Here is a 15,952-nt window from a genome sequence, read left to right as displayed (position 1 = left end):
TGGTGGTTGGGAGCCTCAGGATGCTCTCCGCCTTTAGCGCAATCCGATTTATAAAAAGGGAGGCTTACCCCCAAGCTGTGTTCCGTCTTTGTGTCCACCAGCTCAAATCTACTTGAATATCTTTTGTTTGGTTTATCTCCTCCATGTATTTTAAGACCACCCGGCATTTCGCTTTCTCGACATACTAATCAGATCATTTTCACCTAATCTGTGCCCAGTACGAAGCAGCAGCCAACAAAACTTACTGAAACCATGCTCTTAGAACTTCCTCCTGAATTATTACTGCTTGTCCTTCAAAATACCAGCACCCCGGCATATTTACAAGTCACGGTTGCTTGTCGTGCTCTTTATGAAGCTGCGACAAGTTGCCACAGTTTGGTCTTGCATCATGTATACCAAACACCTGGTGTAGTCACAGGCGTGCATTTCCTCGAGACAAAAGAACTATTCCAATTATTGATTAAACGCTCCTTTCGGCAATTGTATGGTGCAGAATTCCGCGCAAGTTGCAAGGCATTCGGTTTTGAGTCCCAGGAAATTGATGTTCAAGCCTCATCACTTGCGCCTTCCGGGGATACGAGTCTTGCACTTGCCGTCAAGGGCCAATCCGATGTATTCCTCTTTAACGCTGGAGACGAAGGATTTATTTCACCCCGGGCTCGACTGAAAGTGCCAGAACAGCATGAGCAGCAATTGGGGGTAATGGAGGTGCTCAAGACGACCGTTCGTGGGGAGCGTGATGTTTACGTCCTTTGTCGGTTTACGCCCAATATATATGAAGATGGTCCAGATGCAGATCATCCGTTTGTCCAACAAGCACTACAGTCGAGGCATAATAGGACGGTCGTTCTGTTTCATTTTGAAATACAGTCATCTGATTACCATATTCGGACGTGCTATTTACCGGATCACTCTGAATATGAGGCCTTGGCCATTGCGGTTGCCGACAGGGACACATTTGCTATCTCCTGGCAGCATCCTCGAGATGATCATGATTTTGATGTTGTCCTGTACAATGTAACGGATGAGGTACCCGATAAGGATACAAACATAATCGGTCGGTTATTTCACTACCCATTCTCCACATCCTCTCCTTCATAATTCCCATTCTTGTATATCTACCATACACTCGCTGACAAACACCAGAAATCAATTACGACTCGTCAAATCTTATTGATGAAAGCAGACCGCGCCCAGTTGGAGGGCCAGTGATAGCTCTTAGCTTCAACGACAGATCAAGTCAACTACTTTACTACCACCGGGCACAAACTTTATATGGGTCTTATCAACATCTGTCGACATTTGACCTACATTGGAATACAAGCACAGTGCAGTTTTCTGATTCCTTGAGTCTTCCTTTCTCAATCTCGATTCCGTTCTTTGGCACGCACAGAACACACTCCCGCGACGGTAACCCAATGTGTAATTGGAGGTATCTCTCTTTCGGGATCGCCAAACATCGAGAAGAGAACTGGACTGTTGCGTGCTTATTGAAGTCTGAAACATTCTGCCAATCTCGCAACTGCGGGCATGTTTTGAACCTTGACCGCGGGCGACGACTTCCTGAATGGACAATAGTTGGGCACCTCTGCGGCTATCAAGTCCCAACAAGCTCTCTCGGTGGCATTGTTGCTGCTTCACCCCGCGGCACGCGCATCGCAATGGCCAACTGGAATATCATCCACGTCTGGGCATTGGAGCCTAATGCACTTATCGGAGAGAACAGCGATGACTTCTATCGACCATCTTCGCGATCAGAAAACACTGGAGCGGTCGAATTACAACCCATTGTCCTTCCGCTAGAAGCTGTTTGTTTCAAGCTGCGATTCATGGAAAATGAAGATGAGTTGTTGGCCCTCACAGATCGCGGCGTGATGTATTGGGACATCAGCCCGTTGGCTAAAGGTGAAAAGACGATTCATCACTGGCCCTATAATTGCTCGCTTGCTTGAATGAGACGGTTTAGGACAGTTCTATAGCAATGAATTCTGGCCGTCTTTTGCTGCAATAAAAGCAGACAACCTCGCTCTTCAGCTTGTCCATGCTAATGATCTTGTTCCACGCTTGATGTCCACCCTCGCTTGTTTTGATATGCTCCGATATATACTAGAATTTTTATACACACTGCAATGATCATTGTAGGCTTGTAGCATTTCCACGACGAAGCACCCCAGGTAGAAATATATTAAAATGGCTGACAGGGAAGATGATGTGATATGACCGTCGACTGCTTTGCAAAGAACACACTCTTCTTCATAAAGTAATATGTTTGATTATATGCAGTACTCTGTAAGTAGTGCTTATTGTTGACCCTCTCCACCACCGGACATTGCCAGAAACGTTACTATGAGGAAGACCCACCAATACCTGTGGTATAATTTTGTCAGATGCATCACCTGACAATCAGGGACGGGAAGGGAAGAGAACTCACTTTTGGAAGAATGTCTTCTCGACAACCTCCTGCGGACCCTGCCCATCTGGACTAATCACGATAGGCCGGTTGAGATGTGGACGTGGCCCTGATTCAGTACGCACCAGTTCAACGCCCGGTTTGATTCCTTCTGTGGCATCACTCGAAGACGAAGACGACGATAGTCTTAAGGAGACACGGTAGACCTCATTCGAAGGCCCCAAATGAAGCTGAATCGTTGGTTTGGCATCACCAACACCCGTGAGAGATGACAATGAAGTGAGGGTTCCAACCCATTGCTTGGGATTAGCTGGAGTCGATGTGTATAGGCCAACGCGGACGAGCTTATCGGTGTGGTCTTCGGCGTCTGTAGTCTTGCGGCTTGCGGCGGGAGGGGAATACGACAAGACGTTTGATTCCAAAGATGTCGGGTCGTATGATACGCGACCGAGGGTCGAGGGTTGATGAGACGCCACGGGCCAGTAGAGGATGTCGGTTGCGGCCTGTTCAGAAGAGGACGCGGCAGCCACGAATAAGACCAGGGAAGAGAGAATCGGAAGGATTATGGGCGAGAAGAGCATGATAGGCAGTATTATCGGGGGACGAGGATATGATCAAATGATACTTTTAGAAGTCTAGACGGGAGAATTCTTAGGTTCATGTAGAGGCGCGCTTCATGTTGCGACAGGATCACTGGTGAAGATGACCGGTCAGTCTTCGGCCCCAGGGTGAAAAAGAAAAAGAAAAAGGGAGAGGGGGGGGAAGGGCTCAATGGCTATGAGTCTTTAAGCAAATATACCTGAATCGAGTTTGGCTTCTGCTGCGAGCTGCTTGCAAGGAATATCTGATGTGTACAAGTACCTCCGCGCATGTAGACAGCTCTGCAAGAAGTTGAATTGATAATAGTGACCAAAACGGGAAGGTCCGCCGAAACTTTACCATACAATACATGTACTGTATGATTGCCAGCCCATTTTGCATAATTTGTTCCTGAGGCACCAAAATACCAACGTTTGCGAACCTATAGCCTAAAATCCGGAAAGATCCCTGTCGGGGATCGCAATTGAGTTGGAATACTATGTACCGGTGTCTTCCAGCCATTGGCCGGAGGATAGTCTTCCGCTGCTACTGAGAATTTTTTATAGATGGAAAAGCTTGATACTCCTACATATTTGTTCTGGGCGCAGCATTATTATTATGTATTGATATAAATTCCTCTGCTTTTCGCGATTGTTCTGCGAATCACATGACTCCACCATCCCAATTTCTCCACAAATTAATGTCATCGACCTTTGCCCCACGGGCCTGGGTCCGATGCGGTCATAGCTCCCTCTCGCCTGTTAAATCCGGTCCCGCCATCGATGCTATCTTAGACACATCTTCCACTAATTCTGTGTGATCCTCTTTGAAACATTCTGCTTTTCGTCCAGATATTTTTGAAAGAGCACACCTCCTGTAAGCTTGTTGCAGCTCTTCCCAATTTCTCAAGTCTAGTTAGCTGATAGCATTGAAACTGTCCAGGAGAAAGAATTGTGTCTACCTTTTTGACATAGTTGAAAGAGCTCCCTAATCACCGTTCCTCCCCTTCGTAGCCACCATGGCTTCACCTCACCACCGCCCTTCCCAGCAGGGCTCCAGTCACCTCGATCATTTCATCGGAATCGACGTTGGCACCGGCAGTGCCCGTGCTTGCATCATTGACGCCAAGGGTGATATTGTCGGTTTATCTTCGGAGAACATTGGTCTCTGGCAACCACAACAAGGATACTATGTAAGTCAGAGTAAGGCTTTAGTTCTTATTAGGACCTTCACTGACCCAATGGCCAACCGTATAGGAACAATCTACTAGTGATATCTGGCGTTGCATCTGTCTTTGCGTCCAGCGAGCCATCAGCGAGAATAATGTCGACCCTGAATCGGTCAAGGGTATCGGATTCGATGCTACATGCTCATTATCCGTTTTCTCAAACGTCAACGATGAGCCAGTTTCCATAACAGGCCCCGACTTTGACTCGGACCGCAATGTCATCCTTTGGCTGGACCACCGTCCGGTGGAGGAAACCGAAGTGGTGAATGCCACTCAGCACAACCTGCTCCGCTACGTGGGCGGCAAAATGTCCATTGAGATGGAGATCCCCAAGGTGCTGTGGTTGAAGAATCATATGCCTAAGGAACTTTTCGACAAGTGCAAATTCTATGATCTGGCTGATGCACTAACATACATTGCTACCGGAGATGAGAAGCGAAGTTTCTGCAGTGTCGTATGTAAACAAGGTTATGTTCCTGTCGGTGTTGATGGAAGTGTGAAGGGTTGGCAGGAAGATTTCCTTGCGGATATTGGCCTCAAGGACCTTACAGAAGAGAACTTTAAGCGGATGGGTGGAGTCGACGGGGTGGTGAGCCTATTTCTTTTCGAATCGTTTCAAAAGTTCTCAATTAGGGCATTGAAAGCTAACATTCTCTTCTGTTTCTTTAGAACGGTGATTACCTCAGTGCCGGTGAACTTGTCGGCCACCTTTCCGAGAAGGCAGCTATGGAGCTTGGATTACCAGCAGGAATCGCTGTTGGTAGCCCTGTTATTGATGCATATGCTGGTTGGATCGGGACTGTCGGCGCCAAGGTTGACTTCGAAGCTGGTCAGCTGAGCGCTGGTGCTGCCAAAAACGACAAAACTCAAGCCTTCGGGCGTCTCGCGGCTGTGGCTGGAACTTCTACCTGTCATCTTGCCATGTCCCCTGACCCTGTTTTCGTTCCGGGAGTTTGGGGCCCATACCGTGACACCATCCAACCTGGATATTGGATGGCCGAAGGTGGCCAATCTGCGACAGGGGAGCTCCTTAAGTATGTCATCGAAACTCACCCGGCCTATAATCAAGCGAAATCCATTGCAGAGTCGTACAACGCCAACATCTACGTTTATCTGAACGAGCACTTGAAGGAGATGACTCAAGAACAAAAGGCCCCCAGTATCTCCTATCTGGCACGCCACTTCTTCTTTTACGGTGATCTCTGGGGCAACCGCTCTCCCATCGCAGATCCTGGGATGAAGGGTTCGGTCATTGGTCTCACCAGCGATAAGACGGTTGATGGTCTTGCCATCCATTATTATGCCACGCTTGAATTCATTGCGTTGCAGACAAAGCAAATTGTCGAGAGCATGAACGAAGCTGGCCACAAACTTACATCCGTCTTCATGTCTGGTTCTCAATGCCAGAATGACATCCTGGTTGGACTTGTTGCTACTGCTTGTAACATGCCCGTTGTGATCCCGCGGTACGTCCATGCCGCGGTATGCCATGGTGCTGCCATGTTGGGTGCCAAAGCGGCCAGTGCCGATGAGGAGGGGGAAACCGAGGATTTGTGGGATATCATGGACCGATTTAGCAAGCCCGGAAGGAAGGTACCCCCGTCGACGAATCAGAACGAGAAGGCTCTGCTCGACGTGAAGTACAAGGTCTTCCTCGAGCAATGCCACAAGCAGCAGGAATATCGCGCTCTTGTCGACCAGACAGTGGGATCGTGGAAATAAAGCTGACATAGATGTATGATTATGTGTTATGAGTTAGGTTACTAAAAGCTTTGTGGGGGATCTAAACAAACCAAATGTGTAATATTGCGCAACGTTTTACGACAATCAAGACTTTCCAAGTATAATATCTGTTTTTACACTCTGACAATTTGTGTTTACCAAATGGCTGCGATTTTCGGCCTCAGACGACGCCCTTTTCGGCTGTCATTTGGTAACACGTGATCCATACCTTTCACCACGGCCAGGTGTGTTTACGACCACGTACCCCCGACCCCGACTCCTTGTTTCAGGGCCCCCCACTGCGGGTGTTCCATCCTTCTCCGTCTTTCGACGAAGGATCACCTTTTGCATCAGCGTCACGGCTGCAGTCGCCGTTCCGTGACGGCGCTGAAAATGGCCTCATGGCACTGTATTAGAGCCCAGGCCGCCATGGCGCCCACTCTTTTATTGTGGCCTCTTCCTATGTGCCTCAACTTTCCAGTCATCCTGCCATCTTCCTATCTCATTTATATTATTATTCTGGGTTCCTGTATTTACAAGCTTTTTTTCCATATACCAATTTCCACATTACTGCATGAACAAGAAGAAGCTTGCTCACTGCTTTATATTTGCTCTCTAGCTTTGCTGTGTCTTCGTCTTACTTTCTACCCCCTCCCTCTCCATACAAAACCGGTGTTCGTTCGTTATCTAATTCCGTTGAATCCAAGCGATGAAATGCCCACTGTCCTGACTGAATAGACATCTGGAAAGTAACTGTGGCGTGGATAACGTCACAAGTAGCAGTACTGACTCAGATGAACAGCGTGACGCTACATATGAGACAGATTTGACGGAGCCAGATGATACCCCGAGCCCATGAAAACGTTTTCAGGCGGATGAAAGCCACCCCGCTTTGGAATCAGGAGAACCTGATGACGCAGGAGAATTCTACAATGACCCACTTGATGATACTGGGATCGACCTGTTCAAGATCCCTGAAGATTTTGATAAGGCAGAAGGAACAATCTTGCAGTGAGAGTGGATTTAAACTCACTGGAAACAGTCTGTTATTCTAGTGGTGCTGCATCTTAGTCAGTCTTTGCTGATGGAGTTATAGGTACTGTGACGTATACTTAGCTGTTGGTTTTAGTGCTGACGAGTCTGAACTAGAAAGGTAACCAATGCTTTATTGACGAGAACAATCGCGAAGAACTAAACTAAGTACATGAATGAGTGTCCTTATATATCCTTCACTTCATATACCATTCGAACTACCCTCTCGATGGTAGTCGTGATGGTAGCCGTATACCATCTACCAATGCCAAGCCATGGTATATGGTAGTCAAGTCACGTGTTGTGCCTATCGGTTGTTATCCTAATCCCTGAGTGACTTTCCTTGTTCCTTCCTGCATTCCACCGTGGCTTATGTAGTAGTAGTTGCTATTTTACGTCGGAAATGTGACACGTGCGGCCACCGTGGCTTATCACCCAATGATTCTGCCCTGACTCCCCGCATAGTCACGTGCGACTGATACGTTGGGATCTGTAACACAGGGCATCAAATATCTAGTCCAAGAGAACGGGCTAGACACCCAACCTGGAAAGAAGACACCAGTTTATATCAAGGATATTGGTCCATTTAATGAAACCATCCTGTCTATGCAAGAAAAGAAGTTCTATCTTGGGTTCCAGTGTATCCAAGTGTGCCTGTTCAATTCCCTGGGTCTGTTCACTGTTCATCAGAGAAACGCGCTACTGAGTCTCCAGTTCAAGGATCTTCAAATTTCCCTTCAGAAGGATCCTCACAGTGGACCTCCAATTCCTCTGATTGAACTCACCGCAGAGGGGACAAAAAAGTTTCTCAGGCAAACTAAATTGTAATTTGGCCAATTTCCTCTACCCTTCTTGCCTGCACTGGCTCCTATCACATGGACGCTCTGTAGACATTCTAAGAATTTGTCATATGACCTCGAGCATGCCAGCTAACCAATAGATAGGACAACCTTTGCACTCCCGGAAGTGATCTACAGGCCATCATTAGTGCTCTGCCTGCATACATTACTGTTTGGGATTCTCTTCCATGCTCGAGCGTTCCAGAACTAGCCCACCTGATGGCGGACTACTCTCGCTATTGTGGTTATTCTTAGGATCTTGGCAACCTCGGACCATTCAGGTTGCAGGTTCTAGTGGTTTTTGTCGCTTGACTGTCTGGCTGACGGATCAGCGTGATCTCAGAGATGGATGGGAATTGTTTTGCCCTTCCAGGTCTTTCCTGTGGATGACAACACAGAGAGAGAAAGCGACCTGCAGGTATTTTCAAGGGTACATTAGGATGGGTTTGCTTGGAACTGGAGGTGGCACCTTCCCCATCATTGTCATCAGGTCTCTCATCTCTCTCACCCATATTGGCACTTAGATTTTCGACCCCAAGGCTCCTGTATTAGAGGCTTTCAGTAATGTTCGCCTCATCCATTGCATTCTCATCTTCATAGCTTGGGACGGCCTCGCCTTTAGATCCCTCGACAGCCGTTTCCTCAAACTGAACATTTTCAGCTCGAGATTCACCTCCAATGTTCAGTGTGCTATCCAAGACTCCCATTGAAGGTGACTGAGAGATCCGCGCGTATGAGTTGCTACATACTGGTGATGACATTCTTGCACTGCTCTGGTGGCTAGTTCCTAAAGCCTCAATGTGATCTTCAGGCAAGCCCAGACTAGTGGCCACTGGAGGGTCAATCGTGTATTAGGAAAATGTAACAAGCCACAGGTGAATCATGCCTACCTGGATACTCTTGCTCAGTTCCAACCTGTTCCGAGTTTGAATAACTAGCAGTCTCCATCGATGGAAACACCTGCTGATGCGACCGCTCCTGCATGACGTCATCCATTTCGACTGCCGGTCCATGATGCACGATTTCACGACCATCACCATCATTGGTCTGTAGTTGTGTCACCTCTGCCACCGAATCTACATGTCCAAAATTAGTAAGCCATGAGGCGTGTCCACCGTAGGTCAAGCATACTAACTGTTGAGGGCGCGTTCTGGCTCGAAAATACATCCTTGATGTTCTTATCCTGGTGGCCACGGGCATTGTTTGTCTCTGGACCCTTCTCAGACACTATCGAGCTGTTTTCTACCGGACAAGTGTCCTCAAACTCGATATCAAATTCATTGCGAACTGCCGTTGTACTCCCACTGGAGGACACCCTCAGATCTTGAGACTGTTGGGATGTTCCTGGTGTACCATTCCAGGTGGGAATATTCGCCATCGTGGGGGCACATGGTTTAAATGGAATGGGACTAGTCGGGGGTGACAGGCGTGCTGGAGCTGAAGGGGCTTGGTATGGCTTCCAACGAGTAGGAAATGCATGTGAGCGCGGTTTAGGTGGAGAAGGTTGATAGCAGAAGTTGATATTATCAAGGCTGATATTCATTGTTTAAAACGAACTTTAAGAGAATCGAAAATGAGGTAGAAAATGAAAAGGGAAGCAATGAAGTAGACTTATAAGAACCTAACGCCAATCTGGAACCACCGTAAACCGAAGCTATCAAATCCCGTCGCGTGAGGTATACAAAGGGGTAGTTTATCTCATAATGTACATCATGTTAAGCAAATGCAGGCAGATGATACGGTTCCAATTTTCGTCCCTTCCCTTCTTTTCTTGGGTTGAATATCCGCTGATACTTACGCAGATGTGCACCTCAATATGCGTTTCCGCTACTCGACCGGCCTATCGTGTAAAACTTCTCGGTCCTGTCAGCGCTGAGCGCTAGCGTATCAAACCTGTCCACGCCCATGGTCTCCAGGTTACTGTATCCAGATAGGTAGAAACCGAGGACCACGACAAGATACGTGAGGACAAGGATCGATCCCTTGAAGTAGTTGCTTTTTCCTTCTCCGTGCACGTAGGATAGAAGGAAGACGCATAGTATGACGCAGATCATATCCCATTGAGGGAAGATAAGGCTAATTAAGGAAGATTTGTCAGCGAATCTTGGTTTGTTGTGAATTTGGGAATTAGTAGTGTACTCACTTGAATGAATGGTTCACGAGCTCGGCTGGGTCGATTAGACGGCAGTAGAAGGCGCTGAACAAGACCAAAGCAGGAATCTGTAGAAGGCAGACTTGTAGTGCGTAGGCCGAACCGATCTCCATAGACAATGCGATGTTGCCATTCATTGCAAAGGAGATAGCGTTCTAGATGATATCGTCCATGAGTGAAATCGAAGCGATATAACAGGAACGGGATTAAAAACATACCAAGAATTCCGTGGTATTGGGAACCAATGCAAAAAGTGTGATACCCAAGAACTTCTCATCAATGTCAACACTCTCCAACACCACATCTACAGTGTTTACCAGGATTTCGGCGATTATTGCATAGAGCACCGTAGCACCAAGAAGCACGACGGAGCTCTTGGTTCTACTCCAATTGGGCGCATCATGACCACCGCTGGCATGCGCATGTTCGAGTCCAACATCCTCGTTCTCAAGAATCGCCTTCACTGGGTCGGGGGCTCCCTTATCCTTATTATTGCTTTGGCGCGAGGGGGGCTGCTGGATTGAAGGCTTCCGCGCTCGAGCTGCATCACGAGCAGCGACAGCTGCAGCCGTAGCTGCGACTTCTGTGACCTGGCGGACCAGGTCCTCGTTATCTTGGCTTGAAAGGCCACTGAAATTCTTCAGTCCTGTCGATTCGGGGCGTGGAGGAACGAGATACGGCGACTTGTTGTTACCACGACCAGCGCTGGATGTCGATTGTTCCAACGCGTCGTCTGGATTGATGTCCGGCAGACCAACTTGTTTTAAGGATTGTCCCAGAATTCGTTTGTATAACTGGGACTCACGGATGGAGGCCTTCGCATTGGGATTCGCACTGGTAGACGCTTGTGGTCCATCGGGGAACAGAAGGTGTCTCGGTTCGTAGGGAGCTGGATCATGAGCGAGAGCCACAGCCTTTTTCTCTTCAGCTTCGGTAGCCCATATGAGGGCAGCGTGAGTTCTTAGGGTAAACCATAGACCGATCACATAGGACAGGAACAAAAACAACGCTGCAAACCACGAGTAGGGCTGAACGGCCTTGCGGAAGAACTTATCATTCACGGCAGGGATCTGAGAGAAATAGCAACGACGGCAATCACTGCTAACGGCTTCCGCGGTCGAGCTGCAAGAGCGGCAGTTTAATTCGTGCTAGCAGCATAAGAGTCAGTACGGGGTTATAAATGAAAGTGGGTAAAACAAGCGGAAACTCACACTGCCATAGACCTGGTAGAATAACGTAGGCCCAAACGCAGCGATTACAGCGAACATCAACATGTTAGACGTCACTCCGGCAGATTTGACGTTAAACCGTTGAGTCTTGCGCTTAATAGCACCAAAGCACATGGACAGCCCAGGGAGAAATAGGATGCCGGCGAAGATACTACCGATGATACTGCCTTCGACAAGTTGGGATTTACCCTCGGTCAAAGCGACACAATAAAGATAGACCTCTACTATAGTCGAGAAGAAAGCATTTATGGCCGCACCCAAGCCCATTGATGACTGTGCGGATATCGACGCCACGGCCTGGCCGATGAAATATGCCAATGGGATGATGGAAATGAGGGAAAGCATGAATATCAGACCTGGATGCGTCAACGGGGATTGCAGACCCAGAGTTTGACTCAGGAAGTAGTAATCAAAGATTGCAAACAATACCACGCAGAGGAGGTTGATTAAGAAGATGTTTGTGCCGTCCAGAGTATATTTCCAGTATCTTAAGCCGGCCGCACGGTATGTGCATAAAAGTATAGATGAAGAAGACGACGACGAATCAGAGTTTGGCCGCGTACTTGTTGCATCAGAATGGAATGATAGAGCAAGAGGATGTCGACGGAGATGGTTGAGGAGGACAGTGGTGACACGAGCCATGGGGATCCAGAACACGAGCAACCAGCAGACCAGGGAAACCAGGAGCATCAGGGGCCCAATGAGGAAATAGAAGAACGTATAGAAGACGACCCGGCCTAGAGTCCAATTTCCACGACCAAACAAGCGTCGTTTGGGGTGACTTAAAGAGAGATCTCGATGATGGCCTCTCTGCTGCCGGCCAAGGAGACTATCCTGTTCGCCTGCGGAGTCAACACTGTTCCTACGCCTGCCAACCAGAGACCGATTGCTGCGAGGGCCAAAGAAGAGCCCTCCGTGCTCGATATCACCGTTCTGCCATTGTTCATACTCGCTGATACTGCGCCCTTCTCCTTCATCTTCCTCAGCATAATGTTCATCAGTCTCCAGCTGAACGAAGGACCCAAATGGATAGAGGATATACCACGAGAGGCCTGCGAAGATCCTCCCATATGCCACTGCACTTGGTGAATACGCGAAAACAAAGCACGCCACCGCGCCCAGAAGAGCGGCAAGAGCAAGCCACCATCCAAAGAAAAGCGACCACAGCAGGTTAGTCAAGAAAAGCATCATGCTCACTCGACCTCCTGGCGAGGAGTGGATATCGCCTTCTGCTGTCTTCTCCACAGACCGACTCTTTTTGTACAATGCAGGCTTCCATATTCTTATTCCAAAGGGATGTGTTTCGTTGATCGCCTGTTGGCGGTCCTTGAGCGTGAAGCTTTCCGCATCACTGGTCGCATCCTCATCAATATCATGATCATGGTCACTACTGTTGTCACCTCCACCCGGTTGCGAAGGCGATTCTGCTTCTTCTTGGATTCCCAACCCAGGACCCGGTAAGCCCGACTCATCTGCGAGGTTAGTGTCGGAGTCTGCTCGCACCAGAGTGGTAGGTCGAGCACTCAATCTTCGTCTCAAAGTCGAGCTTTGTGTGCGTAGTGGACGTATTCTCGGGGATGATTGCGGATTATTCGCCTGCTTGATGGCTATATCCTCCTCGACCTCCTTGACGTCGTCATCGGTGGAAAACCCCTGTCTTTTGTGCGGTTTTTGTCGCTTGAAAGACATATGGCGCGACATAGAAGGCTTTCTAGGCCTATCAGACTGTTGTTGCAAGGGCGCTATTGATGGCGACTGCGAAACAGGCATGCGACTGGAACTTTCCAGTGGACCTTCTTCCGGGCGTAACTCGGAACCCATTCTGTCTGGAGGTTCTAGCGTACCTGTCGCAAAAAGTGTGAGTTGAATTTGAGCTTTCACTGGGATGATCCATAAGAAATTGGATGATGCGCACCGTAGCTTCTCCTACTCTGCCCCAGCGGTCTCGTCGGCCGGCCACTGGCCCCAGCTCCAGAAGGAAGATTCTCAGCTTCTGAAGGCATGGGATCAGGTGAACCAACATCTGTTTTATTTGAATCCATATCTTTCTTTCCTTTTTCTTCTTCTTTTTCGCTCTTGTTTAGGGGCGAGGGGCAAAGAATGCTGAGTGCAACAAAAAGGGATACGAAACGGAGGAGCCCTTGATAAGGCAAAGAGAAAAGAAAAGAGGCGAAACACGAGGGAAGAAATTTACAAAATAAAGTGACCAGCACTTAAGGCAGCAACAGAAGCAAAAGAAATCCCGGCTAGTTATCGTCTTGGACGAGAAATGGCATGGTGCCGTCGAAGCGTCAGAAAGAGGTTGGCTAATTCAAGTCGCGGAAGACGCGAGAGCATCAGATAAAAGCCACCACGACAGAACAAGTGTAGATTCTGTTCAGTCACAGAGAGTGAGAGTGAGTGAGTGAGATGAGAATAAATAGATAGATTCTGCGTACTCTGAGTAGATAACTGCTATCCCCGCGCCGTCAGCTGAGCGAGTTCCAAGAAAGTAAATAAATTGAATGGCTTCATGGATGATGGCATGAGTGTATGCTTTACCGCTTTTTATTGGCTCAGTGCCCCAGCTGCCATGGAGAGCGGTCTTGGCCAATCAGAAGCCACCTTGTGATGCAGATAAGGAATGAAAGTGCTGACTCAGCGTCTGACCGCAATGATGTACGTGGCTGCACTGCCATTCTTTATACCTCAGGCAGATATAGTGGCTTGTGTATTACTGATATCAGCGATCAAGCCACACGCCGGCTCCAACAGCTGTTTGATGACAGCCGCTTGACTCCATCCAACCCATCTACCCCGTTCTCTTACCTCTCCTCCCCCCCCATATCGGTAGCCTCCCATTCTCTCGACTTTTCAATTACTGATCACTCCATTTCTTCTATCCTGGGAGCTCCTGTCAACGTCTTTCCCAAAGCTCCGAGTGGTGTTGTCCTGGGTGCTCGAAGGAGCGTGTCTCGTTCACCTATCATGGCGCTCGACAACTACTACCGCAATAAGATCGAGAGCATGAAGCTCGAGATTATTCAGGGTCAAGCTGTCTTACGTCGACTTGAAGCACAACGAAATGACTACAACTCAAGAGTACGCCTACTGCGGGAGGAGCTGGGCCTTCTTCAACAACCTGGCTCCTACGTCGGCGAAGTGGTCAAGGTGATGAGTACCAAGAAGGTTCTCGTCAAAGTACACCCAGAAGGAAAATATGGTAAGTTTTCGTCTGGATGGAATTATTTTTTATTGGGTTCTGTTGCCACAGGGCGTGGATTGTTTGACTGACTCGGACCGTTTTCTCTACTACAGTTGTCGACATTGCGGACGGTGTTGACATTGGGAAGCTCACCGTGGGCAAACGGGTAGCCCTTTTGTCCGATTCCTACAAGCTCGAAAAGATGCTCCCGTCCTCTGTTGACCCGCTGGTCTCGTTGATGATGGTCGAGAAGGTCCCCGACAGCACATACGACATGATCGGTGGTTTGGATCAGCAGATCAAGGAAATCAAAGAAGTTATTGAGTTGGGTCTTAAGCATCCGGAGCTTTTCGAGTCGCTGGGTATTGAGCAACCCAAGGGAGTTCTTCTATACGGGCCTCCCGGAACCGGGAAAACGCTCCTTGCTCGAGCAGTGGCTCATCATACGGACTGCCGGTTCATCAGGGTTAGTGGATCTGAGCTGGTTCAGAAGTATATCGGTGAGGGCAGTAGGATGGTCCGTGAACTGTTCGTAATGGCCCGAGAGCATGCTCCGAGTATCATCTTCATGGACGAAATCGACAGTATCGGTTCCAGCCGTATCGATTCTGCCGGCGGTGGAGACTCGGAAGTGCAGCGTACCATGCTGGAACTGCTCAACCAGTTGGACGGGTTTGAACCCACCAAGAATATCAAGATTATCATGGCCACCAACCGATTGGATATCCTCGACCCGGCATTGCTACGGCCAGGACGAATTGACCGGAAGATTGAGTTCCCCCCACCGTCGTAAGTAACCTACTTCTCCCCCCCTCCCTTATCTTCTTGGAATGTATAAGAGTGCTGACCGCCGGCTTCGTCAATCATTAGGGTGGAGGCTCGTGCGGATATTCTCCGGATTCATTCGCGGTCAATGAACCTGACCCGTGGCATCAACCTGACGAAGATTGCGGAGAAGATGAATGGTTGCTCTGGAGCAGAGTTGAAGGGTGTTTGCACGGAAGCGGGTATGTACGCCCTGCGAGAGCGGCGGGTGCATGTCACGCAAGAGGATTTCGACCTGGCCACCGCCAAGATTCTGAACAAGCACGATGACAAGGTATGTCACCCCATTTCCTTTTGTTTCTGCCTGTCTTCTCTTGTCTTGGCCCTGTGGGAAGCTGATTTATTGTGTAGGAAACTGCTCTTGGCAAGCTTTGGAAGTAGGCGGCTGGGCATGGCGACTTTTTCTTTTCTTTTTGGAGAGATGGGCACTGGTGCACGACGACATGTAATACTACTCTGCATACTACCTTATCACTAGTTATCCTCCATCTATCTACAGGGATTGAGGTCTCCCTTCCCTTCCACATGAGGGTCATGCAATGTACTCCTTAGTTGGTTGATTGTGTTATGATTCCACATCTTGATGACGTGTGTCCTCAAACCAATGGGTAAAATGTGTACCGAGTACTCTGCATATGCAATACCATTATGGCTGCCTTGTATTGATCCTTTATTATAGGCTTTGGGTATCAGCACAGAAGAGTCCGGCAGTGCCAGAATCTTTCCCGAATGAGAGAAGCAACAGCTTCTTC

At 48.6% G+C, this 15,952-nt stretch overlaps 8 protein-coding genes across 8 annotated transcripts; 5 read left to right on the top strand and 3 right to left on the bottom strand.

Moving 5' to 3' along the window:
* Positions 1–252: 252 nt before the first annotated feature.
* On the top strand, positions 253–1,952 carry ASPGLDRAFT_125331 (F-box domain protein; the record flags this gene model as incomplete). The annotated part of the gene is made up of 2 exons (XM_022540552.1): positions 253–1,057; positions 1,147–1,952. 2 exons carry the CDS (start codon positions 253–255, stop codon positions 1,950–1,952), a joined length of 1,611 nt encoding a protein of 536 aa, XP_022401590.1.
* A 348-nt stretch (positions 1,953–2,300) lies between these two features.
* On the bottom strand, positions 2,301–2,991 carry ASPGLDRAFT_66355 (uncharacterized protein; the record flags this gene model as incomplete). Its single annotated transcript, XM_022549011.1, has 2 exons — positions 2,301–2,367; positions 2,432–2,991. The coding sequence occupies 2 exons, from the start codon at positions 2,989–2,991 to the stop codon at positions 2,301–2,303; spliced, it is 627 nt and encodes a 208-aa protein (XP_022401589.1).
* Positions 2,992–3,587: 596 nt separating this feature from the next.
* ASPGLDRAFT_46818 (FGGY-family carbohydrate kinase) lies at positions 3,588–6,229 on the top strand. Its single transcript, XM_022546533.1, has 4 exons — positions 3,588–3,865; positions 3,932–4,181; positions 4,246–4,806; positions 4,887–6,229. Exons 2-4 carry the CDS (start codon positions 4,008–4,010, stop codon positions 5,937–5,939), a joined length of 1,788 nt encoding a protein of 595 aa, XP_022401588.1. The 5' UTR covers positions 3,588–3,865; positions 3,932–4,007; the 3' UTR covers positions 5,940–6,229.
* Positions 6,230–6,267: 38 nt separating this feature from the next.
* Positions 6,268–7,092, top strand: ASPGLDRAFT_46817 (uncharacterized protein; the record flags this gene model as incomplete). The annotated part of the gene is made up of 3 exons (XM_022546532.1): positions 6,268–6,684; positions 6,742–6,980; positions 7,036–7,092. A coding segment is annotated over exon 1 (305 nt), but the record flags the coding sequence as incomplete, so codon positions are not given.
* Positions 7,093–7,460: 368 nt separating this feature from the next.
* ASPGLDRAFT_125716 (uncharacterized protein) lies at positions 7,461–8,021 on the top strand (the record flags this gene model as incomplete). Its single annotated transcript, XM_022540584.1, has 2 exons — positions 7,461–7,795; positions 7,916–8,021. Coding segments are annotated over 2 exons (441 nt in total), but the record flags the coding sequence as incomplete, so codon positions are not given.
* Positions 8,022–8,358: 337 nt separating this feature from the next.
* Positions 8,359–9,188, bottom strand: ASPGLDRAFT_35339 (uncharacterized protein; the record flags this gene model as incomplete). The annotated part of the gene is made up of 3 exons (XM_022544550.1): positions 8,359–8,642; positions 8,701–8,886; positions 8,942–9,188. 3 exons carry the CDS (start codon positions 9,186–9,188, stop codon positions 8,359–8,361), a joined length of 717 nt encoding a protein of 238 aa, XP_022401585.1.
* Positions 9,189–9,621: 433 nt separating this feature from the next.
* On the bottom strand, positions 9,622–13,012 carry ASPGLDRAFT_35338 (calcium/hydrogen antiporter; the record flags this gene model as incomplete). Its single annotated transcript, XM_022544549.1, has 4 exons — positions 9,622–9,886; positions 9,954–10,117; positions 10,181–11,110; positions 11,174–13,012. 4 exons carry the CDS (start codon positions 13,010–13,012, stop codon positions 9,622–9,624), a joined length of 3,198 nt encoding a protein of 1,065 aa, XP_022401584.1.
* A 1,146-nt stretch (positions 13,013–14,158) lies between these two features.
* ASPGLDRAFT_125810 (proteasome regulatory particle base subunit RPT6) lies at positions 14,159–15,581 on the top strand (the record flags this gene model as incomplete). Its single annotated transcript, XM_022540591.1, has 4 exons — positions 14,159–14,393; positions 14,489–15,164; positions 15,246–15,474; positions 15,552–15,581. The coding sequence occupies 4 exons, from the start codon at positions 14,159–14,161 to the stop codon at positions 15,579–15,581; spliced, it is 1,170 nt and encodes a 389-aa protein (XP_022401583.1).
* Between the last annotated feature and the right edge of the window lie 371 nt (positions 15,582–15,952).

The sequence above is a fragment of the Aspergillus glaucus genome (assembly GCF_001890805.1).
Source record: "Aspergillus glaucus CBS 516.65 unplaced genomic scaffold ASPGLscaffold_9, whole genome shotgun sequence".
NCBI classification, from domain to species: domain Eukaryota; kingdom Fungi; phylum Ascomycota; class Eurotiomycetes; order Eurotiales; family Aspergillaceae; genus Aspergillus; species Aspergillus glaucus.
The sequence above is the reverse complement of the archived record's forward strand: the minus strand, read 5'-3'. Positions and strand labels throughout refer to the sequence as shown.